At 38.3% G+C, this 23,110-nt stretch overlaps 1 protein-coding gene across 4 annotated transcripts in view; it reads left to right on the top strand.

Moving 5' to 3' along the window:
* Nucleotides 1-23,110, top strand: part of LOC132706124 (homeobox protein cut) — a 91,686-nt gene that overhangs the window by 31,372 nt on the left and 37,204 nt on the right. For all 4 annotated transcript variants that reach the window (XM_060677263.1, XM_060677260.1, XM_060677262.1 and 1 more), the window contains exon 2: nucleotides 15,758-15,904. In XM_060677263.1, the coding sequence (XP_060533246.1) occupies nucleotides 15,758-15,904 (147 nt within the window). The remainder of the gene's footprint in view (nucleotides 1-15,757; nucleotides 15,905-23,110) is intronic.

The raw sequence follows: 23,110 nt of genomic DNA, 5'->3' as shown, positions 1-23,110 counted from the left end.
AACTTTAGCAATTAGCGCGTCTCTTGGTTCGATCGGAAGCAAAAAAAAAAAATGAATGAACGTCGAATACTGATAATCCTCGACAATTCGCGAGGAAACTTCCGCACCCGACACCACCACCCCCCGACTCTTGTCCCATTCGACTCTTAATCCCCTGCGGCCCTGACTAAAAGCGGATTACCAGTCGCTGGATGCTGTCCATTAAGACAATTGAATTTCCAGATAATAAAGTTAAACAGTTAATAGTTAAAACCCTATTGAAAATTGGACTATGCACGCCTTTCTATGCCAACGACGACGTCTCTTATGTACGCAAAACAGTCAAGCTTTGCTTTGTTTCCGGTAAGGACCAGTGCGGTACGTACGCCGTGCTTCTCACGGAAGTTACAAAGTGTCGTCCAGCCAAGAGTGAAACGTTTTTGTTGCTACCAACACTAGTGGAACTGTAAAATTGCAGAAATAAAAAAACCGTGTATCAGTTGTGAAACAGCTACTAAGATGCAAAGCAACTCAGGACTAAATAAGTAGCTTCATTGCGTTATCGAACGGAATCCAAGTCATTTTAAGACCATTATCTTAGTTATGGAGGTGCATTGTCACCTCTGGTTAGGGCGCTCTGCTTAAGTAAAATATCTGACTAGATTAGACACGGCTTTACCAGAGTTTTACTCTACATATACGTAACTAGCCAGTAGAAAATTAAACTAAGCAAGAATATTATCATAGCTGTGGGATATCTACTAAGGACCAAAGCAACGCAGGACTGAACAAATAGTTTCCAAGTGGACTCTAAAAAAATGCAGGAGATTCCGACAAAACCTCTTGGCTTCACAGGTCTAGCATTGACCTTTTTACAAAACTCCTCCTGCATCGCTTTTCGCCAGTTTTTGTCAGCAAAAACCGACGCAGGAGGAAACAAGAGAAGTTTTGTAAAAAGTATTACAGTAGCCTGTGCAGGAGCATACAGGATTTGGGTATAAGGACAAGTTTAGACACGTCGACCCGATAGGTTACACCAACGTGACGTAAGGACCAAAGTGTAAACCCATTCGAACTGAGAACGATGCCTCAAATCCCACTCGCGCCGCCCTTGTACGTCGAGTTGCGTTATTCCCTTGGAGCCTTAACAAAATTAGAAAGTCCTCGGGACGCTGGGGGGGGGAGGGTGCGGGCGTGTGGCGCCTCGACCGGAGCAACTCCATCTGTTAATTTTATTAATCCTTTACTATGGAACGTCGAGGCTGTTGGAATTTGGTAGTCTCTATCTGTTCACATTCTTTTCCGTATTGTACTGCAGGGGCCTTTTGTTTTTTGACGTGATTAGAAGCACGGAGGCGAAAATCCCGCGGACGCACGGTATACGTGACTAAGCGTGTCGTTAGTCGCGCACAGTAGCGCTGTATAGAAAAAAAAACACACAGTAAAAGCTTTCAGTTCTTTAATTCAATACTTATCGAACGGACGACGAAAGCGTATTAAGATTTTTTTGAAAGGGCCTCATTGTTGTTATAATCCGGGGCCAATTATGAACAAAATGGTCGCTTATTTAAACACACGAAACTGCCAGTCATCGAAATTCCGAATCGAGAGCGGACAGAGAGAGAGAGAGACGCTAATGTATTGCTGGAGTCGACATGAGTGAATTTCAAGCAAAAATTGTCTATGAAATTAAGTGCGAAAATGCTAACGGTGTCAAAATATGCGCAGTCCAGTTTGACACATTACATGTTGAAGTTTGGTTACTAACTAGAAACCAGAAATAGTCTGCTTCATTTGCAAGGTGGAGCAATTTTATTGAACACTTTTTCATTTCATTTGACTTTTCTCTTTTTTATTCCCTCAAAATTAAATAGACAAAAATTTGGTGATTTACTATGATTTATTGAGGATTAATAATGATTTATTGCAGCTCCGATCTCCAGATTTGTACAGAATTGTCGATGATTGAACGGATTTTATGCGGATTTATAACTTTTTATAATTATTGATTTATAGTATACACAAGCTCTGCAGGGGACGTAATTAAACATTACCAAATGTTTTTATTTCCCGCGACCCCTAACCTCGAAACCGCGCCACACCTCGACGTCGTCGGTCGTCTCCCAATCAAACTTTTTTAATTTCTCTTAATTGGCGCGGCGTTTTTTTTTTTTTTTTTTTTTTTCATTCGCGTCAATCCGAAGGACCACTCGAATTTAATTTGATGAAGAATTACGCCGGTCTCAAAGGCTCAATCCGTCGATATCCGGAAGTATCCTTTTCACAGTTTAATTACCAAAAACTTTTCTGCGAAAGTCGATCCCTCTTAAAAGAACCAATAACTCCAGCGCTAATTAAGACTTAATCAAGTTAAGTGTGCGGGAACCGGGGAAGACGGGGACACTGTCGCTTTACGGTGTTCACGGCGGTGGTGGTGGACAACGGATTTCGAATTCCTCCTCCTCTTCTTCTTCTTCTGGTGTTTACAATTCCTTATGTCCAATGGACCATAGGAGAAACAACGTTCGGTATTCGCGACCTGGGGGAATAATTAAATCCTCTGGCAACACCGCATCCCGTTTATCAATCGTGCGATCTTCGATGCCGCTCGGTATTCCAGGTCGCTTCTATGGTTCAAGGTCTTTTGGTCCCCTCTTGCGGACTATACGTTCTTTTATCTAGCGAATTAGTCGTTTTCTAACGGTGACAGACGTCCAGAACATGTAAGGGATGCCTGTTAATATATTCGGCCATGATTATTGCTGTTGATATTGATTTTGCGAATTTCATATCTGATCTTTAATTTGGTATATTTGATGTAGTTGAAAATTAAGATTAGAAGACGGGAAAGGGCTCAGCTAAACTCGCCTTACACATATCACTAAAATATAATAACTAGTTATTTTTCTTAATAAAAAGGTTGATTTTGAGAATTTTCTTTTCCGTCTTTGGTAAAAGGCTGTCTCGCCGATTTTTAGTTTCATATATTTAGAAAAAATGCTACTGCCTTGGATCTTTTAACCATGAGGTCCTTGACATATTTATCAGAATGACACGCCAAAGTATGACATGACGCAGCAAAGTATTCTAGTTTGAGCTGCTTAGTTGTTAGCATTTTTCCAGATGTTTGTTCATTCGCTCTAGCACTAGTGAGTTTTTCACTCTATTCAACCAGCAGGCTTTCAGTAGACGACGGTACATCCACATTTCAAATGCTTCTGGACGCTGACTCTATGCAATGCCAAGGAGAACAGGAATCACGTAACATGTAACAGTTTTCATTCGCAGTTTCCGTGTTAAATTAGGGTTACAGAGAACTGTTTTTTTGTCGTTGGTGTTACTGGCCGAATACATCAGCTTTTCAACTTGTTCCAGAGGTGCTTCTTCTATATATTCTCGTTGATATTTGTCATGAGGTGGTATTAACAGCTGTCGGAAATCTCTGGCATCCATTTGTCGTGTCGTCCTCTATCAAAAACTTTTTTAAAATCAATATTGCACAGATACACATCACGATTCACGTCTCGATACCTCTGAACAAGCACCTGTATGCCACACAGGGCTTCTCTCGTTACCAGATCTTTAAGAAAGCCTATCTGGGTCGCACTCCCCTGCAGGCAGACTTATTTTGCTTGTCGTACATGCCTCCTAATTTCTGTGTTTTTGTATTACTTTATCTGATTCTTATGAATTTATTTAGAAATGTTTTCCTGTGTTGTTCCTTTTTCTCGGTTCTCTTAAGTTGAATTCTTATTTTGGCTACGAGAAGGTTGTGAAGCTGAATCTCTTGCTGATACAATTTCTGGTGGTAGGTGTATCTGCAGGCAACTTCTAAGTGTGCAGGAGTCTTTTAGGAAACTTAAAGGGAAGGCAGCGAACATGTATTTTCTATCGTTCCTTACACCCAGACCGTGCTCTCCTATAATGTCTTCATGCTATCCCTTTCCGATCTTTCATTTAGATCACCCATGACTATCGTTATTTCATGGGTTTTGGTGTGAGATAGTACCTGCTCTAGATCATCATAGGCGCATAATCTTGAATAATGTTATATAATATAAATATAATAATTATTATCCGATCCGATCGTTACGGCTTGTGCTATGTGATATACGACGCAATTATCAATATTCCTCATTCCTCGGTCAGACTGAGTATCTTGTTTCACTTTTGCCCAGTATATTTATATTCAATCTTATTATGTAAATATAATAAGAGTTATCGAAAAACTGAACACCGAAAGTTATACCTTTGTAAAACCGACAAACAAATTAGGCAATAAAATACCTGTTTCAACGGGCATCAGACAAGGGGATAGACTGAGCCCAATCTTGTTCCACCTATAAGATGGTATAAAAGCTGTCCCTCAGCATCCCAAATACTCTTGGCAAACCTTTGATGAAAACACAGGACCCGGTCCTAACGTAAGAAGAAGAATATTATTGGCATGTTCCAAATTTAAGATTTGTTGATCTGACTCTCGCGCCCGTACTCAAGGCAGTTAAATTCATCAGCCAAAATGCTGAGAATTTACTATGGAAATCTAGCTGAGCTCTCTCACCGGCGACAAGGGCTTCATCCTCAGTCAGCTCAGTCAAACACGTCACCGAAAATAAACTCATATATCTTCGATAAATCAACTGAAAATAAACTCTTATATCTTTAATTAAAAGCTACATATTTAGCTGATAACGCGCCGTCCGGTCCGTGCGATCGTGCGTGCGGGTCAAAACGCGAACCGTCGCGTCCGGGTAACCAGCTGGCGACGACGCTCGATTGTTTCGGCGATCAGGCACCTGTTTTCGTCACGGCACGCTGGACGTATCGGGGCTCCGTCGACGCGCCGCCTGCGATACGCGTTAATAGCGGACGAATAGGCGCGAGTTTTACAAAAAACTAATCGAAGGGGGGGGTCGTGAGGGCCCCCCCGACAACAAGAACGGTCCGGAAACGGCCGTATACAAAGTGGCCGCGACCTTTCTTAACGCGCGGGTTTGACGTTTTGTTTTCTTTTTCGGAATCCGGTCCCTTCGGGGGAGACTTTTCAATTGAAAAATTGTCCATTAGCGACGCGCGTGGGAGAGGCCGACCCCGGCCTGCGATTGTTTCGTCGCAGTTGTCGGCCGCGCTTTTGTTTTTTCGTCAATCATTTGCATTTTTGTAATGTGAAGGTTCGCGTGTCACCCGATACCCCCTCTTTGTTCCCTGTCGTTTTATTTATTTAAATTGGGATCGTTTCGAGAATAAAACCTTCGAAATTAACGGCGGATGAAGGAGGGGATGGGAAGGAATGGCTGCCCTCGAAAAAAAAAGGGAACGAAGGATATCCGCTTGGTGAAGTTAATCAGGGGACATTCGGATTTTGTTTTTTTGCCCTCATCTTTTTTTGTGTCAATAACCCATCAATAGTTTTAATATAAATAATCTTCAAAATACAATGAAATTTATATTGATTTATATAATGGTGGCCATATTATTATTGTAGTATCGTATTCGGATATTCCTTGAAGACGGTTTGTAGATAAATTGACATCACAAACGTATAATAATCTATTATAAAAAACACATTATTATTCAATAAAAATGCATATGGCGGGCGAAAAAAAAAATTATAACTGGTACACACTGTTCCAAGAAGACGCCGATGTCGAACCTCGGAGGCCCCAGAACGTCAATAACTAACTGATGAAAGCGCCGAAGAAGTGAAACAAATGGGGTTGAAAAATCGTCGAATCACTATTAGAGAAGTAGCTGAAGACGTCATCATCTCTCTTGGCTCGTGCCACGCAATTTTTTTTGAAGTTTCTTGCATGAAACTTGTAGCAGCAAAATTTGTTCCGACAAAAGGAGCGTCGAAGGAGCATCGTTCAAGTGCTGTTAAACTATATCAATGACGATCCTAGTATGTTCAAAAAGGTCAGAACTGGTAACTAAGACCAAAAAAAGCACGTCAAGTTCCATCAAATGTCAAGGTTTTGCTTACTGTTTTCTTTGGCTATCGTGGCGTAGTCAGCAAGCAATACGAAGAAAACAATTGGGTTGCATTGCATTCATGCATGCATTTAATTGCATCACGATAATACAGCTGCTCACTCATCGTTGCTTGTGTCTAACTTTTTGGCCAAAAACAAGACCACAATCATGCCTCAGCCACCGTATTCACGTGCGACTTTTGGAATGAAGAACCCAAGGCTATACCAAAAAAGGTTGGTACAAGTGTGTTATATCTGGGTGAATAGGACAGATGAAAAAATAAATACTTTTTGGATAACCTTTTGAACACACCTGGTATATTTTTTAAATATTTTTAAAAAATCCGTTGACCTAGCTGTTGATTGGTGAGTGTTGTAGTAATCGAAGGTATTATTTCTTCAATTTGTATTTCTCTGTTCTATAAATAACTACCGAAAACTGGTAAAAGACGTTTCTATTTTTTTTTTCTATTTTTTAATACTTCGCTGTCGACTGTTTTTTTCTTGCTAATGCCTCTTTTAGATTAATTTTCAACATTTTTATAATTTGACACGCCCGTTATATGGTACCCACAGACGGAACAGTATAAACAGACGTACGCAATCCCGTTTGATACGATGTCGATCTTTTTTTTTCTCACGAAACGAGCTTACAAAGTAATTCGTTCGATAGCGTTCTCGGTAATTCACTTTCTGCATATCTGCATCGGAACTTTATCAAGTGGTAATTCAATCGGCCCCGGAGCATAAACATAATATTTAAGAGTCGGGTGTCGACTATTTCACCTATATTCCTTGTGTTCTCCGCACCAAAACAAGAGCTTTACCTAGAAAGCTTACACTGGAAAAAAAACAACACGGCGGTCGTTAAGAAGAGACTGTCGAACGTAAATTATCTGTTATTTCCTAACATGTACCCGCTATACGTCCTTAAGTGCAAACCAATTCTAATTCTAAAAAACTAACCGAAACTAAGTGAAAGTGACTAATTTTAAAAATATTTCAAACCCACCATCAATTATTATCAAAACTAAATTGTGGACATTAAATAAAGTTTGCGTGGCGGCGGCTAACTTGTCTCTTCTATTCTATCACAATCTTTTCACGGAACTTACTAATCTGAACATCAACAAAGGGGCGGAACTGGACTCTATTCATCCTATTTTGCTTACCAGTTATTCATTTGTTTTGGCCAGGCCCATAAGTATTTCAAAATTCTGGGAAACAAGTTTTCTTGGACCTATTTCAAAAATTATCGTATTATAAGCATGTATGTAACGTTTCCTCATAGGAAATTTTGGATTTCATCCTCATGAGGATACTGAGTTAAAACTTGAAATTGTGTAGCTAATTGCGGACCTGCCTTGCTGATATCTTTTTGTCTTATAAAACTTCAAGAGTTCCTCAAGGATCCTACATTGGACCACTTCTCATTCATTTAGTTGTCAATGGCCTTCATTAATGTTTTAGATTCTGCCAATTTTTTATATTTGCTGACGACTTAAAACTCTTTAAATGCTATAGATAATGAGCTTTTGCCGTCCATAATGGTCTTGGGAATTAATTTAAACTCTGAGTAATATAATAAACATGTGTTTTATGACTGTGGGTTTTCTCAAAAGAAAGTCCAGAAATTTCTCTTTCGTTCTCTTTTGTATTCTGCCTCTTGTAATCAGGCGTTCTCGTCATGAATTTTTCTGCTCTTTCAACTTACTAACGCATTGGCTGATTGTTCGATTTTGATCTCACATATTGGTTTATTTTGCTTGCTCCTATTAGATCAACACGCAGCACCCGTTTCATGTTCCTCGTCACAGTACAAACTATGAGGCTAGTACGTTTAAATGACGTACCTAATCAATCAAAAAATCATCCGATTTCAGCTCATTTGACCTGTTTTGCTTGTGCCTTCGTATTGGTCTTAGTATTAGTCTAACCTTGCTTTACATTGCAGGTTAACATTTCTCTATGCTATTTTAGTCTAGATAATATCTGAGACTTGGTCGAGAAATTTGCAGCACAGACTGCTCCCCCAAATCATCCAGGCTTGCAGGAAAAACTCCATTTGTGACGAAGTCGGAGAACTTGGTGCGTATTCTTCAAAAAGTCGAACTAGATCTTTTATTCTAGCTTTTTATGTTTGGCAGCTAGCTAATACAAGAAGAACTTTGCCTAGATAGTTTACACTCGTAAAATCAACACCGTCTTTAATAAAAGACGATCGAATTTAAATTGCCGATTATTTTCCTAACTAACCAACCCAAACTAAGTATGACTACTATTCTATCCAGATGGGTCATCTTATGTTTGATATCTATAACTAACCAAAACAAGAAGTTTACCTGGAAGCTTACACCCTTAAAATCAACACCATCGTTAGGAGACGGTTGACCAGAAATCGTATATTATTTCCTCAATTATATCAGTACCCGTTAACAAGTGAAAACTAGTTCTAAGTCTAACGCGACTAAACTTGTCTCAAAAGATAATGAGACTTTTCTCTTAGTCAAAAGATCTTGCAGCCAAGACCGTAGATATTTCTCACTAAGGTTGAACAGCCACTTGTGGGACAAACTCCATTAGTGAGGAAAAACTTACTAGTTTTGATGCCTTACTAACCAAAACAAAAGCTTTAGCTGGAATATAAAATCGCGACGGACGCCGTTGTCTTTATTCGAAAATAACCAGCTAATAAGCATCTAAATATATCGCCGGGAGAGGAAAAAAAAAGAGAAAATCCGCCCGAGAGAGACTGTCGAACCCCGTCGAGATCAAAAAAAGATATTCTCAAAAATGATTTAGATTTCCTGTAGACGCGAGAGACGTCGTCCCCGTGCAGATGTCGCCCCAGGCAAAAAATAAATATCGATGGTTTGTTAATAAGTAAAAAAATATATATGTCGGGTGTACATGTGTTCGGTTTCTCGATAATAGGCCCGGGCTTTTCAGCCGCTGTTAATATAACCGGAGGATAAGATCACTGACGCCGGAATCCTGATGTTATTGGTTTACCTTTTTTCAAATTCTCGCCTGTAATTCACAACTTCTTTGTTCCAAAATTATACTTTATACTTTAATGTTGCGGTTTACCGTTTTCGATGATAATTTTCAAAATTTTTGTTTTAAGGTAATTTTTTTCTATAATTTTCCAAAAAAAAAATGTAATTAACAATTCGGTCTAACCAAAACTAATCAGTAACATGAATGGAAAGGGGCCCGAGTTTAGAACCCCGCGGAACCCCCCGGACAATCGAGAAGTATGTTAACCTCCGAGTTTGCGCAACGTCTCAGGTTTAACAAACTCTTTCCGCAACATCCACAAAGGCAAACGCGTTTAAACAAATTAGCGGTCGCCATAAATTATTTATAACAATGTACTGCGGCGAGCTGCAACATTGCGATTGTTTATCTTTGTTCCGTGATGTCGGATTTTTCGCAGAATCAAGTCGGCGCGTCGATCGGCGTTTTCTCTAAATTGTTTAAATAATCGGAACGCGCGCCTGTGTGTATAATGCAAATAAAAATTCGAACCTAAAATAGTTTATCGTTGTTTTTTTTTATATTGTCGACCAGTCAGTTTAGATACTTGGAAGCAATCGTTATTTGTTTTTTTTGCATTAATTAAAATGTTTGTTCACCAATTCTAATTAGTAAATTAAAATTATTAGTTTTTTTTTAATTCTTTGGCAATTATTGAATGCATATTCCTATCAGCACTTCTATAAATTATCACCTCCTTTTTTTCCCAGCCAAGAATTACTTTATCCATTTTTTTTCTTGGTAAATATTATAAATATAATAAGTATAAGTATAACTAATAATTATAATAAAATTTTGAACCTAGATATTAAAAAAAAGAGGATGAAAATCAATGTTATAAAGATGCTAGTTCATCTTCCATAACGGAAAAAAAATGCTCGGTAAGACCATACCCGATCATGAAGTCACAAAATGTTTAATGTCTCTAACTTATTTATCTCTATCAATGTTGAACAATATCTTGAAAAAAATGTTGTATTACATATAAATAAATAGTCGTTTTACTTTTTTTGTATCATATTATGAGGTTTATTTTTAAATTTGCTTTTAAAAAATATTTCTAAAACTGGGCACAGCTCAAAAAATCATTGAAACATCGAATTTAATCATAAGATGAGATCTTTTTTTTTTAAATATCATTTATATTCGCAAATGACGTAAAAAATTTAGTTTGCTTTTCTGCTTAAATATCTTCAAGAAGACATTTGGTTTGTGCCAGTATATGAGACCCAATGGCTTCCCTCTTAAGTCTCTTTAGTTCTTCAATGGCCGTTTTCTTATATTTCTTTTTATGCATTGTTAGCAACCTTCGAACTATTTAAATGTCTAGGTTTTTTTTTTGGCTGTCCTGTAATGCCGCAAATTCAGTTTTTAGTATCATATTAAGTGTCTAACTAACCAAAACTATCTTAAATTAAGCAATACTTCGATGTCAATGATTACGAGAATTATTGTGTCGAAAATTAACAGTCATTAAGTAGTTCGCTGGTCATCTAATGTTCCCGACGAAAAAAAAAAAATTGTAAAAACTTATCCGTCACACTCAGACGAACCTGGACGTCGTTATGTCGAGCTTCATTGGCGCATCTGGCGTTTGTCAATTATCGAGCCCCGCCGCTGATCTGGAGACATGCCCACTTAATAACGAAAAGTTTTGTCTCTCCGCTGGGGCCCGGGGTTTATTTTGGTCTGGCAAACACCGTCAAGGTTATACGCACCATCGGTACGGGAGCATACGACACGGAAAAATGGTACCCTCCCAACCCCCTTACGTCCCCCGGAAAGCAATAAGCGCGGCGCGTGTAATACGAGTGCGCGTTTCGCTCCCCGAAAAAGTCATAAAATTTAAATAACTGATTAGGCGGGGGTGGCGGGAGGCGCCGTCTCCCGCGAAAAAGAGATATAAGATCATTATTATTGGCTGAATATCAGAGCGGTAAAGTATCCCCGGTTCCAAGGCCCGAATTAAAAATCAAAATATATGGCCCCCCGTGCATATACGCCGACGCCGCCGACGCCGTTACTCCCCGCTTTTATTAATAATAAGGTGGGCTCCCGCGCAAAACCAGGGGCGCGCGTGTCGAAACACCTCATTCTCCTTTCTCTCTGTCTCTCTCTCTCTCTCTCTCTCTCTCTCTCTCTCTCTCTCTCTCTCTCTCTCTCTCTCTCTCTCTCTCTCTCTCTCTCTCTCTCTCTCTCTCTCTCTCTCTCTCTCTCTTACTTTCTTTTCAAAAATTTATTTTGAGGTAAACTAAAAACAAATTATGCATAGGAAAAAGGTAAGCTATAACCTGTATCACGGCAGTATCTGCGAATTAATTATTAATTATATTAAATTATAATTAATAACATGTAAGGTAATTCAGGTAAGCTTTGGACCTCTACAATTTTTATATATAATGATGTTTGCTTATCCTACTCATTATTTATTAATTTTATGTAGCATATTTGAGCTTTTTTATTATATAGAGTGTGTGCCTAATTGTTTATATTTTCTTACCTCATTCGTCCATTCATTTTTTTTCTTTGTTTCATATTATACTGAGCTCAGCTTCGAAGACACAACACATAAGGGTATTTGTATAATAAGCAAATCTATTTGCTTACATTACTATATATATATATATATATATATATATATATATATATATATATATATATATATATATATATATTTTTATTTTATTTTGAACTTTTGAACTGGAAGCATCCCATAAATATGCAGGTTAAAATAATTTTTTTACTTATTTTTTTATTCTTTAATATACAAGGTAGACGCATCGAGTCGTGGGTGTTATATTATACGGGACGTCCGAATATTAGGCAAGCTCGTTTCTCGTTCTAACCGTTCTGCGTTCGCATTTACGGACGCCACTGCGCGCAGCGATCGAAAAAGTTGAGGGATACGAGAGAATGGGGCGCCAAAGCCATTGTTTTTATAATAAAGTTGAGATATTGCCCCGTGCGGTTCGCGGGAAGGTGCGCGCCCGAATGGGGGTATAATTCACCCGGTGGAAAGATGAGAAAATCCGACGCCAGCGACTACGCGTATTACACCCCCTCCCCCATCAGAAAAATATAACGCTCGATCGGCAACGGCTACGATGGCCATCCGGCGATGTCTTAATGCCGACCGACACGTCGAAATGGTTTTTAAAAAATACAGTGGCGTCCCGTCGTTTTAAGGGTTGGCGCGTCGCGATCGGATGATTTATAGGACTCCGTCTCCTTCCGGGTTATTAAATATTCCGCATATGCAAACCCAAAAGTAACTCAATATCCTCACACGATCCTCCCCCCTCAGCCCCCTTAGGGTGAATATCATACGCGCGCTCTCTCTACGGGATTTAGATACCCCGACCGAACAAACTACATAAATCACTATCAAATATTCAAATATAGACGGCATTGTCTTAGAGGGGTGAGTTTTTGCGCCCTCTCGTGCGTAAGGGGGCCGCGGTGCATGGATTCAGGATATATCCTCTGCAACGCCGATGGGCTATTATTCGACATTGCGAAAATAATACAATATTTATTATCACACTTGGTGGTTTGCTCTCAATTTAAAATTAAGTAATTATTCAAGAGGAAAATCCTTACTACCTACTCTGAACTACCCAAGTATGCGCTTATCAACCATGTTTTAGCCTTTCAAGCCTTCACAATAATTTTTTTAAACGTCTTTAAGAAATTATTTTTCCTTTTCTTCTGGCCTTTCTTTGGATAATTTTCCACCTACACATTTTGTACCCACATCTTGGGCGAGAATTTTTCCACACTTTTTATACTTCCCTTGTGCGGTGGTGCCCGTTACGAATGGTGAAAATAAATTGAAATTGTTTGGTTGGTCATCTGAAAATTATTTTATCTGTGCTGCCATCTATAGATGAGTAGAGAAACGTTTTTAGTTAAAACCTGGACGGCTATCTATCGACACTAAATCCGAATTTAGGATTAAACAGGGCCATTGCTTCTACTGATAATTCATTGTTAATCAAGAGACTCCAAACAAAAGTAAACAAGTAGATAATGTGAAATTGTTCCTAAAAAAATGTTCGGTACGGCCCTGTCCGTTTCGTCTGTATAACAGTTCTATAGAGCGCAGCTATAAGCGATTGTATCGTGCCGATTTGCATACTGACCATATGTAAGAATGGTTTCAAGGGGTGAGTTCAGGTTTCGGTTTGTCGAGGCTGTTTTTTTTTGTATATATTGGTTTGATTATGAGTCACCGGACTAGTTCGCCGGGGGTCAAAGAGGTCGATTTGCCGCTGTCCCGTTACGGGGTGTGATTTACGGCACCCCGTTTGAGCGATCAAAACGTTTTTGCTCCCCGCCTCCCCGCCAAACTCAAGAATTGAATGGAATTCATTGATATACGATTTTCTACCAAATATTTATATCCTTATTTTCGAATTTTAACGGAAATAAATAAATCCTTATAAATCTCTGTGTAAATACCATTAATTTCAATAATTTACGGCGGGTTCCTTCACGTAAATGTAATTCATCATAAACCACTGTAAATCCTCAAAAATTCGCAAAGAAACACGTGACTCGTCCAGGCGGCAATAGCAATGTCACTGTAAACGACTGTAAATCCTCAAAAATTAGAACAAACAATAACCAATCTCAGAAATGAAAAATTAAAAAATTCATTGTTTTAGTACCAATACAATGGGAGACATTTTAATGTGTTTTCATAAGGAACCAAAATGGAAACTGCGACTCGTAGAACATTTTTAATTTTCCGTCACTCATGTCACCATGACGACGGCGACGAGGACCAGGTTAGTTGCGTTTTTTCGCGTTCCAATCAGACAGACGGACTGGCGAAAGAAAAACAACGCGAAAGTGCCATACTTAACGATGGAATGCGGGATATTGAAACTTCCCTCTCTCCCGCATTTCCGTTAATTGTAGCCCTCCAAATACCTGCTAGGTTTATTATTAGCTTCCCCCCCCCACGCTTCCCCCGCGGAAGGCAGGCGCGCCGTGTGCCGCAAACCTATTAAAGCGTCGAAAAATTGTTAAGTAATGTTTTAATTTTTTTTTTATAAAACTGTGCAAGGTATGCAAGATAAGATATTCTTTAGAAAAAAAATCCATGCAATGGAAAACTTAAACTCATGACAATCCAAGCTAGAATCCTTAATATTCTTTGCAGACAACAGCAAGCACTTTAGGACAAATCCATCTTCTGACCGAACATTTTTCACAATCTGTACCACCACAAATGATCAACATTCAAGAAATATATCAGAAAGAAAGAAACATACATGGCCCAACTCTGCCTTGTCACTCGAGAATAATTTTTTTGTTAATGACTTTACCCAATGACAATAACACGACGAAGATTGAGGCAGGTTATGGAAGGTCATAAAAAAATAGAAAAATGTGTTAGGTATATTGTAAGAATAAATTACCAAAAAAATGTATCTAAAAAAATAATCAAAACACCACGCAAAACAAAACAAAATAACTACCTAAGAAAATACTTTTTTTTGCTTTCAAGAGACTTCAGTAAAACAACGTTTCCTTAAAGTCACTATTTTTTTTGTTAAACAATCCTAAATCACGCAAATTTACGATAGTTGACTACTATTTTTCCGGCTGCGGCGGGTTGAATTTACTAAAATCAGCGACCGTCGTCATGGGGTATTCTTCGGGTACACCAGACCGCGCGCATCCGCCCACATCCCGCCGCGAACACAATGAACTTTAAAATACAAAACGGGCGGAAACAAAAAGCGTTCGATTTTCATATTCAGATTATTCAGAAATTACGTATAAGTCAGCCGCAGTCAAAAGTCTCGTCGTCGCGCGGCCACGCCCGCCTGATCGTTCTGAATCATAACATAATTTCATTCCGAGTCGAAACGCCTACGGTAAACGTCTAGCGGCGTGCGTCTGACAAGGACGTAACGACTAAACCGGCTACTCTGCTGCCCCAGACTACAATGGGCCCGCGTTTTCGTTAAAAGGTGGCCCATTGAAAGGGACCACGCTCGCGTGTGGGTAGCCCTTACACAATAAATTTTCGATGCGAGAATGGGTTGTAATTTTTCGGATTCTGGGGGTTTCAGCCTCGCGCGTCTTCGCCGCCGAAACGCGCATACGAATCGCTCGGACGAGCCGACCGCGATGCGAAGATCGCGTAAAACCTAACCTCATAACAATACGATTTTTAATCCGTAAAGGCTGGTTTATACTTGACGCGTTTCTTCGAGAGCTGATTCGTCGATTTATTTCGAATTGCAGTTTTAAACAGCGAACTCGATCTAAACTGGAGTCACTTGAGGAAAATTTCGCAATAAAGAATTGAAAGATATTAGAAACATTTTGGCCCCCATTCCATTGGCAAATACGAATACGAAGGTTGTACTGTAATTTCTTGTCAGCCGCTCCAAATAGATATGGGAAGGTATACAAATATAACCAGAAATTGATGATCAAAATTAATTCTTCTTTTTCGAAGAAGCGGCAACGTCGTTAAATCGTTGTCGCTTACAGGCTTAACAGGCTTAAAAATGGAAAAATAATATAAAAATATCTTTTATTAAATTTGTCTGCCATTCGAACAAGGGCCACGATTAGAACCCAGCCAAAGTGAAAACAAAAATTTAAAACAAATATAATATAATATTAATAATATTATTTTGAAAGTTGGATTGGAAACATTTAGGTTTTGGGTATAGCTTTCTTCACAATTGCGCACACTCCGAGAGGCTTAAAAATGATTCAACCTCTGCATTTTTCGCTTTCAGCGGGCGACGCTGGCAGAAAAGGAAGTGACGACGCTCAAAGAACAACTATCGAACAACCCGGCCACGATCAACTGCGAAAACAAAGACACATCGAACATGGACAGGCATCAGGCCTTCGAGAACGAAATCGCTACCAAAGATAAAGAGGTAAGTCGGACGTCACCGAGAGAAAACACTAAACCAAAACCGATTTAACACATGGGCTACATATGTACAGATCAGATCTAATTGTGATGCGTACTTTGGAGAGACTCATGTATTATTGTAGATACGAGACGCACCTATTGTTTTTGAGCTACAACGGACAATTAAAAAATGTATTATGTAAGATTTTGGTCTTGGAAACATTTCTTCGTTGCAACTTCTGAACAGAAATAAAATGGCGAATTTTTAAATTTGAAAAAATAAAATCTTCGTTTTCTCAGGACCAACACCAGAGTCTGATTCTTAAATACAGAGCTGATGGCTTTTTTTTGCGTCATATATATCGCAGATGCTTTGTATGGTTCAGTTTTTGGAGTTTTGGTGTTACGGCGCTGTTATGCTTCTTATGAGTTGTGTTCTGATACAATAATTCCTCCTAGCTGCGTCTGAGTTAATAGTGAACACAATCATTTCATATTCAAAGGAAAATACTTTTCTTAGTTATGTAAACACACTTTCTTAACTTAAAAATTTAACAAACTTCTTTCTTTCTTTCTTCCTCTTTATTTTCCTGTTCGAATGTTTGATGTTTTGTTCTGTCATTTATGAATAACGGAAGTGATAGTGGGCCCAGTATCGATCCTTGCAATACTCCGCTGGTAAAACAAGAAATGAACGAATTTTTTTGTTACGCGTCGACTAGTATCCCCGCTACGCCCCCTCCCCGCGTCGATATCGAAGATAATTTGGCATTTTTCGCGGCAACTTTTATTGAATATTGTTGTCGAAAGGCATTAAAACGGAGGAGGGAACGCGAGGGGTAATGGGGAGTGTGGGGTCGGGGGGACAAAAGAAGCGAGCAATAAAACGGAGGGTGGGCGCCGGAGACACGCGAATCGAAGATATAATAGGAATCGTGATTCACGTGATCGGGGAAAATATATTAAAAAAAAAAACACGGATTTTTTTCTATATCGGTAATTGATTGTATCTGGTACGTCGTTCGGAGCCGCGAGGGGTCACCCGAATACCGTTTAATCACGTCATTTTTCCGATAATTTTCCCCGCTTTTATTGCTTTTGAGGCGGCGCTGGAAAAAAATCGAAACGTGAGAGAAAAGAGCCCGACGAGCCCTTCGACTTCGGCCCGCTTTAAATGTGTTAATGGACCCATGTTAAAATGTACAAGGTGTTTCAAAACGTATTTAAGGCGTTGGTTTCTTAATAAAAAAAAAAAAAAATTATACTAATTACACATCATAAAAACAACAAACTTTAGAGATATTAAGCATTCCATCACCAAATACACTTCACCACAACCTCCCAAAGACAATGAGTTCGAAAGCGACCCCACACTTGATACCGGAATTTTATTTGATAAAACTAAAATTGTTGCGTGTAATCTGCAAGTAACCAAATAATCTTAACCGCGACTCAGATCTTTATCTTTCACCAATATGGGAATCAATCAAACGCGGCAACGATCATTCCTTATTTAGCTCTCTCTCTCCTTCAAAGAATATACAAGCACACAAGCTCTGAAGAAGCCAACAAAAATTATAAAGCTTTCATTTTTTATCATAAAAAGAAAAGGAGGGACACTAAAATTTTATGGAGGGATTAGTAATATAACAACACACTGTTTCACTTTTTTTACTATCGTTTTTTACCCCTACCCACCCAAAAATAGTTACTAATATAACAACACACTTTTTGCATACTGTTATCTGTTATGGGAGTTATCCAAAAAACACTTTCAATAAATTAATTATGATTCGGTTGTAATAATATGGAATAGCTTTTTTTAGATTTTTTAAGCGGCCCATTGTGGCACTGGTATTACGCAAAGGGCTGAAAATCTACGAATAACCAGAATTTATAATTATAATAACGAAAAAAAAAAATTTTGGTTAGCAAATTTTTGAGGTGCTCCAGGGCGCCCCCCCAAACTAAATATTTTTGTGATCCGTCTAAATCAATAGCTTAAAACCCAGTACTCGCAGCGATATGTGTTTTGTTTAAAATTCCAATATGCTCTGATTTCGGGTAGACGTGGCAACGCTGTATTTTCCAATGCGGCAAATTAACTATGCTTAACTACTTAATAGAAACGTAGTTCTTAAAATATCGACACTTAATGTATATTTTTTAATTTGCCAATAGGGTTCACACTCTAGGCCAACGCTTCTAACCATAAAGGGCGAAAGAAATATTAACGTTAAGTTTTTTGTTGAATTTTTTCTTTTTTTGTTTTTTTAAATTAACGGTATAACAGGTATGGTGGATGAAGGGGGGGGGGGGTGAAGAAACGAAATCTCGTCGGTCGTTAATCATCGCGATCGTTGCGCCGCGGGGCCGACCAATAAAAACAATAAACTACAAACTGTTGTGTGGGTTATACACTACCAGCAGCACTTTTTGTAATTAGCGAATTAATAGATGAGAAATTAAACAGCTGCGATCGTAAAAGAACGTTAAAAGAGAAATAAATATTGATACGATGCCGCTGGGGAAAAGATCGGAGCGAGGGCGACGTTGTCGCTTCGTGCGATAAATTAAAGCGAGCATTGAAGAAAAAAAAACATACAAAATAGAATAAACACTCGGCAAAGTAAGAAGTCACATGGGGAAACCGAAAAATAATCGTGGAAATCGTAAAACGGGAAAGTACAAAATGACACCGAAACTTAAAAAATGAGGAAGAAAGATAAGAATTATGCGGAAAACAAAAAACGTGTACAATCGTGTGGGGAAGACAAAAAAAAATGAAAAACGACTCCGGAAATTGATATGTATATCGAAAAACTGAAAATTAAGCACAACTTGAAAAAAACGTGAATCTGAACCGCTTATAAAATCCCTGGCGTGCGGCAATGTGAAAGAATTGAGCCAAAAGGGACAATTAAGCGGGAAAACGTAATACGAAAGTTTTAGGGAGATTCCGTCGCAGCCGGCAACGCGGCCGAGCGTCCGATGACAAATTAATAAACCGTCGGGATTAAATCCCCGACATCGTCGTCGTTGCGTTTATTTTTTTTTTCGCCCGTTCGCGCGACCAACTTTCGTAAAGTAGGATTACAAGCGGTAAACTCCGTTTTCCGCCAGCGTTCACGCTCCGCGGGCTTAAGACAGAACACGGCGACGACGAAAGGGGGCGGAATCAATCGCTACTACGGGGTTTTTGTCGAAAGATACTCTTGTCGGCACCGATATAAACCGATTACGTGCTGGCGGGGGTGGGGCGGACGAAATCCTTTTAGGAGCAGGCGTCATATCCGGACCGTCGTCGTTGTTGTTGGGAATTGAAGGTTTTATTTTATTAATCGGAAAAACGATCGAAACGATCCAGATCGCGAAAAAACGGACAAGGAAATACAAAATAATAAATGTAGCATAAGGAAAAAAATAAGACCTACACCATACAAGTGATCGCGGAAAATTAAAAGAAAAATAAATCATAGTATTGGGACTGCTCAATTGTCAACTGTCAAAAAAAATAAATAAATAATATCTTGTAATTGTAGAGTGCTATCTATCATTACTTAATAACGAAATGTATTTCATAATAAATTATTAAGCATTTGTGATGTCCAATTTACTTATATTACCGAATGGGATACTCAGTGACAAAAATATCGACTCCGCTTAGGTCTCAGAATAAATAAATATAATTTATTATACCATTATTATTATTATATATTAAAAATTTACCAAAACAAATGGAATTTTTCAACTGCTTCCCCATTTGGAACATTCTTCATTTAGAATTTGAACTTCTGTTTCAATCAAAAAATGCATCCATCGGCGTCAGGTCAGGACTGTTGGGTGGCCATTCATTAAACCTTTGATTTAAAAAAGCGACCTCCATCTTGTTGAGAGAATTCGTCGGGGAGAAAATTTAGATAACCATTATCGTTTGAAGGAAAGTCGAAGAAATGAGTTTGACGTCCTTGAAATTTAAATTCCCAGTAGCAATGAAGATTTACTGCAAAACAACCCTTTTTTCTCGATGGCTGGGCTTTAATTTCGTCGTAGACCTAATTTTGAATGTCTTGTGTCCTCCTTTATCGAGAGTGGTTCGAATCGTCCGGTACGATGTATTTATTTCATCAATAAACTCCTCGTTTGAGATTTCCGATATTTTTGTTACGCAAATGTTGGGTTTTTGTTCAAATTTTATTTCTGCAATCCGGGTTCTATTACAATTGACCAATTTGAGCCTCTTATTTGCTTTAACAAATGTTTCTAAAACTAATTGGTTTTCTCTTTCAGATTAAGGCACTTCATAAGAATTTTTTTTTTGCCAAATCTGTAACCGATAACTGTCACTGTCAGTAATAAACAGAACATTTTGTTTTTTGGTGACTACCCACTTCACAGCCACCTAAGAAGTTATAAATTCTAGAATATTGTTTTATTTTACGTTAAATAAAAAAGTTAAAGGATGGGGGGGACATTATGATCACCTGCTAGGAAAAAGTAAAAATTTCTGTGGCAAGGTAGTGTGGTGATGCCGAAAATCGTGCGGAATCTGAGAAAAGTAGAAAATGTCACGTAAAATAAAAAAAAAATAATAAAAAATGTCACAACCGAAAAAGACCGCGAAAAAGTAAAAAACTGAACTTAAAAATTAATTCGGAAAATCGGTCAAGAAAATGAGCCGCGTAGCGCAAAAGTAAAAAAGACCGCGAAAAAAAAATGACATGGAAGAGTTACATAGAAGTAAAAAAAGGTTTCACTGAATTGAAAAACTAGCACGGAGAAGTAAAAATGCTCAAATATACGAACAATAACACGGGAAAGGAAGTAAAATTATACCCAAATGAAAAAAGTGGGATTTCCCGAAAAAGCGAAAAAATATCCATCGATTATGGCCCATTGTCGAAACGTTGCCCAGGTTATGGAACACGAGGACGATCGGAATGACTTCGGCGATATTAAATACACCCCCGAAAAGTGAAACAAAGGGGCGGGAGAACCCTTGCCGAAACATTAAAGGGTTCCACCCGCCTCGTCGTGCCCCCCCCCCCCCCCGTAAAATTCGCAAAGGGATATTCGGAAATATAAAATAAATTGGCACACGAAAGGTTTTCGAAATTTGATACTAATATACGGGTTTTAGGTATGGGCTTTTTAGACGTCCGCCTGGGGTCTACGTGTGTGCTTCGGTCATTATCTTGATTATGTCATTAGAGTGAGAGAGCGGGTCGAAATGGCCGGGCAGTAAAAAGGTCGGTTTTTTTAATGAACTTAGACGGTTATAAATGATTTTTAATGATTAATTCTTGGGATACGGTGGAAAATGTCGAGTTGCCCGATGTGATGCCTGCCCCCTCTATCTGCGATCCGAAGAAGTAGAAAAAGCTTCCTCATTTCTCTTTTTCGTTTTAATGGGAGAATTTGTTTAGATTGTCTTCCCCCCCTTTTAAAACGTAAAAATTGGGATACGCAAAAATCAATTATTTTTCGGATTAACTTTAAATTATTTATTTTTATTCATTTATTCATTTAATTTTAATTTTTTTGCGTATTATTTTATTTTTGTATTTCCCTTAAAAAGGCAAGAATTATTTTTTTGTTTAATGAGTAAATAATTTTGCAATCAGGTAAGATCGCTATAAAAAAATCGTAAAAATATGAAAATAACCCAATAAAACAATTTATTTATTTTTATCATAATTTTAGTCCTAATTTTTCAAACAAATAAACTTTGAATTTTTTTCGTTTTCATTTTCAAAACTAAAATCTAAAAAATTTAAAATATTAATTTTTAAGTTTTCTCCAACTGAGTAAAATTCGAAGGATAATGCAACAATACAATTTATAAGTTTTTTTTTGTTTTTTTTTTAAATAATTTTATTGCTAATTTTGCAATCAATTTTTGAAAGAAATTTTTTCAGCCGAGTAAAGGTCATCACATCAATCACTGATTTTTACATATAAAATGACATTTTTCATTAATGTCAAAATGACACCATTTTTTCAAAAGTTTTGTTTATTTTATTTTTTGGTTAATTTTGTTTGCAAATTGTTATTTGTTATAGTTGTTTTTTAAACCTTGCTGTATACTTTTTTCTTTCTGATTTAATAACAAAAAAAACATATACTAAAAGATATACAATGATATTTTTTTACACGATCTGAGAGTCGATCAAAACCCCTAAATAACTGGACTGCCCTGAAAAGCGCTGCATTGTCGGATTTTAAATATAAAGTGATGTTATTAAAAATCGGTGGTTGAGGGCCGCAAAATGCGGTTCTCGACGTCCTTTTCAATATTTTTAACGATTATCTCTAAAAATAAAAAAATTTCTTCGGCCCTTCTTTTACATTTTTCCCGCCGTTTAAGTAATCGAAATGAACGCGTGCAATTGCACTCGATGACTAATAATTACCGGCGTTCGTCGAGACGCGCGGGCGGTATCGAAAAGCGAAAAAAAAAATCGTGTCGTTCGAAATTTTTACGACCCGCGCGCGACGAAAATAGAACGTTTCGAAAATATGTAAAACCCATAAAATGGACGTTGTAACTCGTTTATTTCAATTTAAAAATCTGTCCGCTTCAGAAAAAGATAAAAGAAAAAAATTTATCGACGTATTCTATCGTAAATACGTCGCCGACATATGAGAGTCGGCGTCTCACCCGACGACGTCTATTAATAAATGGGTTATTTTCGAAAAATATATTATAAGCGACGGTAAATACAAACTATTTCATTTTTCTTTCGGGCGTTGTTGATCCGGACGGCTCCGTGTCGGACGAAAATGTTTTTGTTAGCAAGAAATTGATTTCTCCTCAATCTCAGTCTATTGTATTATCTTGGTTCGGGTTTAAAGGCCGTGGTCGATTGGAATTACTTCCTAACGTTTCGCTAGCACGAGTGGCGAGCTTCTTCAGAGGTCCTTCAATCTCCGATGTTGGACGTAGACTGACGATTTCTCCTGCGCAGGTTGTATTTATGCCGATTGGTGGTGGGGCGGGGCTTGTTCCGCTTCGGTTGGTCTCGGGATATCGATCGGTACTGCTCGGGCGTTCCTAAGGATCGGGTTCCAGATTTGGTTGAGTCTAAGGGTCTCCTCCTTTCGGTTGAAATTGTGTTGATGTTTTTGTATCTCAATGGCTTCCCTGACTAGTCTGTTGTGATAGCCGTTGACCGATGCTAGTAACTTACAGCTCTCAAAGTGTATCCTGTGTTCCCCGCTGCTCAGT

Source organism: Cylas formicarius, unplaced genomic scaffold (genome assembly GCF_029955315.1).
Source record: "Cylas formicarius isolate icCylForm1 unplaced genomic scaffold, icCylForm1.1 PGA_scaffold_8__14_contigs__length_24414737, whole genome shotgun sequence".
NCBI lineage: Eukaryota > Metazoa > Arthropoda > Insecta > Coleoptera > Brentidae > Cylas > Cylas formicarius.
This window is presented reverse-complemented; position numbering and strand designations above follow the sequence as displayed.